The sequence below is a fragment of the Agrilus planipennis genome, unplaced genomic scaffold (assembly GCF_000699045.2).
Source record: "Agrilus planipennis isolate EAB-ADULT unplaced genomic scaffold, Apla_2.0 scaffold238, whole genome shotgun sequence".
In the NCBI taxonomy this organism is placed as follows: Eukaryota; Metazoa; Arthropoda; class Insecta; order Coleoptera; family Buprestidae; genus Agrilus; species Agrilus planipennis.
Genome location: NW_020439447.1, coordinates 338,192 through 345,691, shown reverse-complemented (window position 1 = coordinate 345,691; position 7,500 = coordinate 338,192). Strand labels below are relative to the sequence as shown.

At 34.6% G+C, this 7,500-nt stretch overlaps 1 protein-coding gene across 1 annotated transcript in view; it reads left to right on the top strand.

The window, feature by feature from the left end:
- The first annotated feature begins 4,484 nt into the window (after positions 1-4,484).
- Positions 4,485-7,500, top strand: part of LOC108740992 (trace amine-associated receptor 1) — a 14,383-nt gene continuing 11,367 nt past the window's right edge. Inside the window, exons 1-2 of the mRNA XM_025979024.1 lie at positions 4,485-4,700; positions 5,151-5,276. Coding sequence (XP_025834809.1) covers positions 4,485-4,700; positions 5,151-5,276 — 342 coding nt within the window. The remainder of the gene's footprint in view (positions 4,701-5,150; positions 5,277-7,500) is intronic.

The window sequence follows — 7,500 nt, the reverse complement described above, 5'->3', positions numbered from 1 at the left end:
TCTCTACCATTCAGTAATCTTCTCATTATGCTCTTATAAGTTAAGAAACATTTTGGGCTGAAGGCAAAATATATACGTATTTAGCAACCCACCGAAAAAGAATAAACCTCTTCGTTCAAGGATTAGAATACGTGAAAAATATTGAAAAGTAAATTATGAAGCATTCAAAAACATTTAAAAGACGGTAAATTATTTACTAATTGTGGATATCAATCAATATGTGTTACTTGTTAACTAATATATATGATTATGGGAATCCCAAATGCAATATACTTCGTTTACTTTCTGTAGCGATGTGACCTTCAGTTTGACCGGCGCAAAGTAGAAAAGAACAGCACTAGGCCAGAAAAGGAAGGAGACAACTCTCGGCCAAACTCTTAACCGGTGAGGAGCGTATAATCCGTACAGTACGGCACGGAAAAATTGACTATTTTATCTACTACAATTGCATTGCTCAAATGCGCTGTTATTGGTAGCATTTACTACTGAAAATATCAACGAGATGTTTATTTATATTTGAAGACATATTAAAGGCTTTAACGCTTGTTTTCGACTCGCACTACTATTCATGATTGAACAAAACTTTTGGCAGGTACTGTATGAAAAAGTATGTTTAATGAACAAGAGTCGAGAGTATAATGAGCTTCTTCTCCCTATCTACGATTTTGCCGGCGCGCATCCAAGACATTGGAAGGGGCACTTTGCTAGAGAAAGTAAATGAAGTATACTTTAGGGTGTAAAACTAAAATTTCTTCGTAATTACTTTATATTTTGAACCTTTCAAAAATTTACAGATTTTATGCTAGTCTGAAAGTAATAATTTAGTTATAAACGTTAATTGAAGGTTATATATTTCTTATCTTATTACAAAACGAAATATTTAATTCTTTTCGATTCTGTTGGGGGTTTAGATGAGTTTCAAAATCCGGGTCACTCCACTGCCAGTGAAGAATGATACATAACTAATGGAGAATTCTGTTCAGAATTGGCGAGACCCCAACCTATAATCACACCAGTAATTTAACAGAAAAGGATTGGAACTAAGCTAGGACTTTCAAGGATTAGCCGCATTTTACAGTCCGACTTTTATTAGAGACATCTTGGTTATATGTGGGTCAAAAGAGAAAGAAAATCCAATAGGGAAACGTTTAACACAAAACCAAATGTGTATTAAAACTTTTCAAATAGGTTCTTAACTTATCTATTTGTCATTAATTAACCTAAAAACAAAATTTACAGATTGTAGTTGAAGATCTGGCATTTGAATCTTCCTTTATTGGTATTGATTATCTTTAAAACAATCTCAATTATATTGAACCGAATTGAATTAAACTGATTGATTGAAATAAAATAAAATAAAATTGAAACAGTACGACCAGATACTAAAATAAAATATAAATGTACCGAAGATTATTTACATAAACGTTTTAATTCTTATGTATGTGCTTATAAAAATTGTTCGCATTTAGAGCTTTAATTTGTAATAAAAAAAAAAAAACGTACGGAAATTGTGAGTTTACAAATAAATTTTTTATTTCTCGCAAAAACGGTCGCATACAAGGATATGAAGAGAGTGTTTAAGTGTACTTGAAAATTCCTCCGAGAATTTAAGCCTAATGGATTGATTTCCGTTCGAAAGATCGACCTCTTTCTTTCTCTAGCACATTTGCACCTTTCGCTTAAACGAATTATCAAGGGTGAATCCCCTATTTCCACAAGTGTTTCTAGAAGTTCACATCGTCATACATTTTACGTATATTCGTAGGTTATTGCGTTTATATTTTTGGTTTTATTCACTTTTTTTTTTAAACTTTTGTCCATAAAGAATATCAATACATATACAGTAAAAGCTCTTTATACGCGGGGTATACGTTCCATAAATATGCCGCGATATAGAATGGTAATTAGTATGGAATCATAGGAGATACGTTCTAAGGTTCCGAAATAAAACCAATATGTATCAGAATAAAATCAATTTCTTGAGAAATTCGCAATTAAAAATAATCGTTATAATTAGCTTTAGACAAGGGTTTAAAAAATTTAGTGATTTTTTCTGTTTTGAATTTTGAATTACTCCACTCGGTTACATCTTTTATAAAAGCTGTCTGATGAAAGATCAAAAGATGCGGATACATTAAGGGGATTCAGTAGTACATGCGTCGTAGAGTAAAAACATGCTTATCGGTTCTAGATATCATGAGTTTAATGTATGGAACAGAGGTTTGACTTTTTGTAGTAAGATAGATAAAGTTTTGTTCTAAAGTTTGTCGAAGGCCATTTCTTAATTTTTTAATTTCTATTAAAAATATGTGTCCTACAAGAAGCATCAACTTTAAGCACTTGTAAAAGCTTTTAATGACCATATTATTGAAAACCAAAAACGTATCGAGTTAGTGTGAACCCTTGTCTGTTACCATACAAGACATCAAATATTTATCTCGCAACGTTAAATCACAATGTTTAGAATAGAAACCCATATTTTTGGAAAAATTCACCCTAGGTACGAGCGGTCTACTGCGGTCAATCCCCTTAATAAATGACACCGAATCCTTTTCTGTTTACCGATTGCATCCGCGAATAATGAAAGTTTTAACCGCGAATACAAGAACTGGGTTACAATTTTTTCAACCGCCAAATAATTATAAAGGCGAATAAAGAAACCGTGAATAAGGAACTTTTACTGTAAACAAATTATAATAACAATGTTCCTGTTCGTAATGTTTTAATAAATTATTTCTTTCGTAGTTTCGTTATTAATTCTTTAAATTTTATCACATCACATCGGTAGATTCATTGAAATTTATAGGCTAGTCAAAGTTAAACCTTGATCGAATGCATTAGTGTAATTGTTAGTTTTGGAGACAGTCACTTCTTCCAACTGCATTCAAAATTCTTTAATGGTACAGTTCCGTTATCAAGCATGTGATATTATGAAAAGATGTAGCTTCACGAGGAAAATATTCCCTCGAGTTATTATTTCAAACTTAATTTAGATGTTTAGAAGGTATCGTCGGTATTACTTGCACGTTCATTAGAGAAGCGGGTAAAGTAATTAATTTTTGTGCGCGGCATTTACTTAATAAAGACTGGAGCATCCCCAAAAATAATAAACCAACAATAACGACTTGATAAAGTAGAATCTCCAGGAGGGTAGTTTTAAATATTTACAATGGCGTCGTAAGGTGATACCCTCCTTCATATTATCCTTGTAGGTACATACTAATTTGAAATCGCTTCTGTTCTTGATCAAGACAGGCACTGGAATTACCTTAACAACAGGCATTCACTTACGCTTCCGCAGCTGCGGAAGTTCTGCGTACTCTTTTTATATCTGCTTCTACATGATTTCTTTTTTTTTATAGTATTGTATTTACATGATCTTCCCCTTACGCAAAAGTTTATTATTGACACTTGTTTCCGTTTCTTCTTCTGTTATAACATTTCCATTGTTCCATTCCATATCAAACAAAACATCCCTTAATTGATGTCGATATCTTTGCGATGTGTATCATACCTTCTTGATACTAATGTGCAAAAACAGTTAATATCGTTTAGCGTCTAACCGATGGCAAAATCGTTTGTACATAAATCTTTTTTGTATCACACCCTCATAAACAGTTTGCAAGCCGTGACGGTGACATTTTCGATGATAAATTATCGGCTGTCTCTAAACTTTTGAACGCACACCTACTACCCCCAAGTCACACTATATGTTCCACGTTTAAGAAACGAATTCATATTAATTACGTTTACTGAAATCTGCATAGTAAAGGCGACAGGGAAAGGGCGGTTATCTATATCGCAATCCAATTTCCACCAACGCAAATTTCAACTTATTTTTCTAGAGAGAGAAAGGAACAATTGGAACAATTAATGGTGTAAAGGGAGACACAACTGATTTAGTACGTGTTGATGTTGAATTTTGTGATGAAAATTGGATCCAATAAACATTTCTAATAGCAATTTATGAATATTGCATCAGTTTCTGCAGTTCTCAGTTACCCCACTCTCCCTAAAGCTGCATCATATTTGGTTTAAAACCATGGTTTCGAAACAATTGCTTCAACGCCCAGCCCTTCACGGGGATAACGCTCGTTTTTATGATTAATGACAATTTGTAACGTATGGGACAGATATAAATGTGAAAATTCTTCTGTCCTGGTGATGGCTCATTTGTTTCTGTTTCAATGTTTGTTTTAAAATTACCCCGCTTAATCTCCATTGTCAAAAGATAAATCTAAATCTACCACTAACTCTCACAGTATCCACTGGCCTCTACAGATATGATTTTTTTGTTTCCAGGTGACACAAAACTGCCACACTAGACGAGAAAAATGATAGAAAAATGAAGACATGGCTTCCTTGATGAAAGACAGCTTCCATCTCGTACTATCGTTCATGTTCTTGTACGACAGCCTTATCTTAAGGTAGCAGTTGCATAAAGTTTTAAAAAGTACCAAATGACTTGTGAAAAGTGCTCTAAGATGAATTCAAAAGTTACAATATTAACGGCACCTTCGCTACAAAACAGCAGCTGTACTCATCCCCGTTATAGCACGAGTCTATTCGCTGGAGTCACCGCGGGGGATGTACTACAAGCGACGATCGTCTTGCTTTTAACCCTTATTGTCCTTGTAGCCAATATTCTGCTTATACTAGTCATTAATAGTAGAAGGTACTCCAAATATATTCACTCGCAGGTAAGTATCAATGGAAAAGATAATGGCTAAGTAAAATATGAAATTAACTTTTCGGGGTGGATATCTCACAAATTGAATAAAAGTAATAAGTACTAAATATCATGGTCTTGGTCGTTGTACTGTAAAAGTACAAGCAAATCGATATTTACTGCTAATTGTAGTATTTTCCGTTCACTTAGAGAAAGGTACAGCGTGGACAATGCGCACAAACAAATATCAGTTATAAGTTGGTCCCCATAATATTTCCGGGCGTTTACTGTCAGATGTTTCCAATCATAGGCCAACCGTAAGCCTCTGGTGGCAGTCCACACACATCGATCTATTCTCTAAGTGAACGGACTCGATAATAAAATCAAGACTTAATATTCATGATTAAGAACAATCCACGATTATTCGAGTCCTTGTTCTTGGTTTTATTTTGATAATCAACATATTTGTTTGTCTTTTTAGCCAAGGTACTTGCTTACATCGTTGGCAAGTAATGATCTTGCAATTGGATTACTTGTAATACCATTCGCAATTGTACCATCTTTACGAAAATGTTGGCCGTATGGAGAACTCGTTTGCCAAATACAGGTTTGTCTCAATGTACTTATTTTTTTGTATTCTATTTGGCTGTGTTTCACGTACAAAAGAGTGAATTTTATTGAACACACAAAAAGGGAACAATAAGGGGGGCAAAGACACATAAAATATTCATGCGAAACGGCGAATTGTATGCAAATGTTTTGAAACAAAAGACAAAAACTACGAGAATAGAAGAGGTATTGCCGTGTATCCTTTATAAGTTCTTTGTTAGAAAAGCAAGCCGATATAGCAAACATTCTATCAATGTAAATTCTAACTTCAAGGGTGCGAAATAGTGACGTATTTGGGCTCTGTAACTTATGGCATCGAATTGGTGACATTTGAATTATAAAACGAGGGCCAATTTATTCTCCATCGTCCCAATTTATTCGAAAGCTTTCGAAGACAATCGTGCCGAAGAAATAAGTTGTTTGATGTCACGGTTTTGTCTTAACAGAACAAAAAAATTCAGTGGGTTTTTGTTCTCATTTTCAAGCGACACGATGTCCCGCTTCTTACGTCTTAATGAATGAAAGTTAACTACATCAGGAAAAATCTTTACGAGCAACGAAGTTCAATCCTCGTCTAGGTTCAAGAGACGTCTAACTTCCCATTTCTATTGCAGCAGACGTTTTTCAACAAATTTCCACGGCTCTGCTACCAAATTACACCCTGACGTAACTAGGACAAAGATGTTCACTCTTGTTTTATGATCATTCCAATCTGTCAGTCATTATTTTTTATTACATTCTTTTCTCTTTTAAGGGATTTTGTACATTTTATCATGACTTGGATTCATTTCACGTGTGAAGTTTGCTTTACTGTTAAAATTTAATTCAGAAATGGCCCCTTTGCTTATTTATATATATAGGTTCCCGTTTATCCTACATTCTATTGTGTTTAATTCATATGTTTATATCAACTTTGAAGTAGCAAGGCGTCAGGTTCTGATGTGTCTTTTAGTTTTTTTCGCCTAGTCTGGGCTTTGAACCCGTGACAGTTAGGATACTAACCGCACACGTTCCTGACAGAGCTGCGGCGATCCCACTATCTTTACTACTAAAAAAATAAATAAATCTTGCGAATTTTTAATCATAGCTGGTGATATGAATTCTTAGGTATGTTGTATAAGGCATAGATGAGATAAAAAGAGGGGTAGGCATTCATCAGTGTCGACTTTTAACCCTCTATACGGGATCTGTGGCGTCCGGTTGCATCTGTTCTATTTGATGCGGTTAATGGGGTGTGATCGAAATCGATTTAGTGTGTGACGGTCCAGCAGACGATTGCATTCTCGTATTACGTGGTAACTCGCCACAACGCATGCTATTAAAACGTCAATTTTCGTCGTAATAACCGACGGAAGGCTTATTTGAAGTAACCGGAAGTTCAGGAAGGGTTCATCGTGCTCTCTTTCATCGATATGTTCACGTCAAGTTAAACGAATCCGTAAATTACTCAACAAAACAAAAACTAAATTCAATTACTATGTTTAAAAATGATGTTCTGAGAAGAAAAAAGCTTTTGGATATTCAGAAAAATAAAAAACGAAACAATTCGACTGCAATGGTTCACAACCCATAATTAACTTTATCGTGGTCAACTGGGACCATTATGATAACGACTTTGGAACGCCAATTAAATTTAGTAACAAAACGTGGCGGACAACTTTGCATAAACGTGATGCACTAGTTCGTAGCTAACTTGATTTTCCACAATATTGATTTGCTAGCAGAATGATAAATTGAAATTATTAAATAACTTCAACATTCAGTTAGCGCTAAGAACACTGAGATTAATGATCCAATTATTCATTTGTCGCACTTGCATATTGCGCTTTACAATTGTATTTAATCGGTCTGACAGACCATATAACAAAATCGCTATGAAATACATAGGCGGTCTCGCTAATTAAATGACCGTTTTCTTGCTAAACTACAGTCAAATGACATAAATTAATTATTAAAGCATTTTAAGAATTTAATGGCAAGTATGAAACATCCCTAGGCAAAAATTTTCAGTCTCTCTCCAGACTCTCAGAGTCTTTCAGTCTTTCAGCGTCTCTGAGAGCGTCTCTCACAGTCTCTCAGTTATTGCCTAGGTGTTTTTATGGATCTCTCACAGTCTCTGTATGAGAGACTCGAACGATAAAATTGTTAATTCAGAGATTCGAGTCTCTCACAGAGAGACTGAATGAATAAAACTGAAAAATTGAGAGACTCGAGTCTCTCGT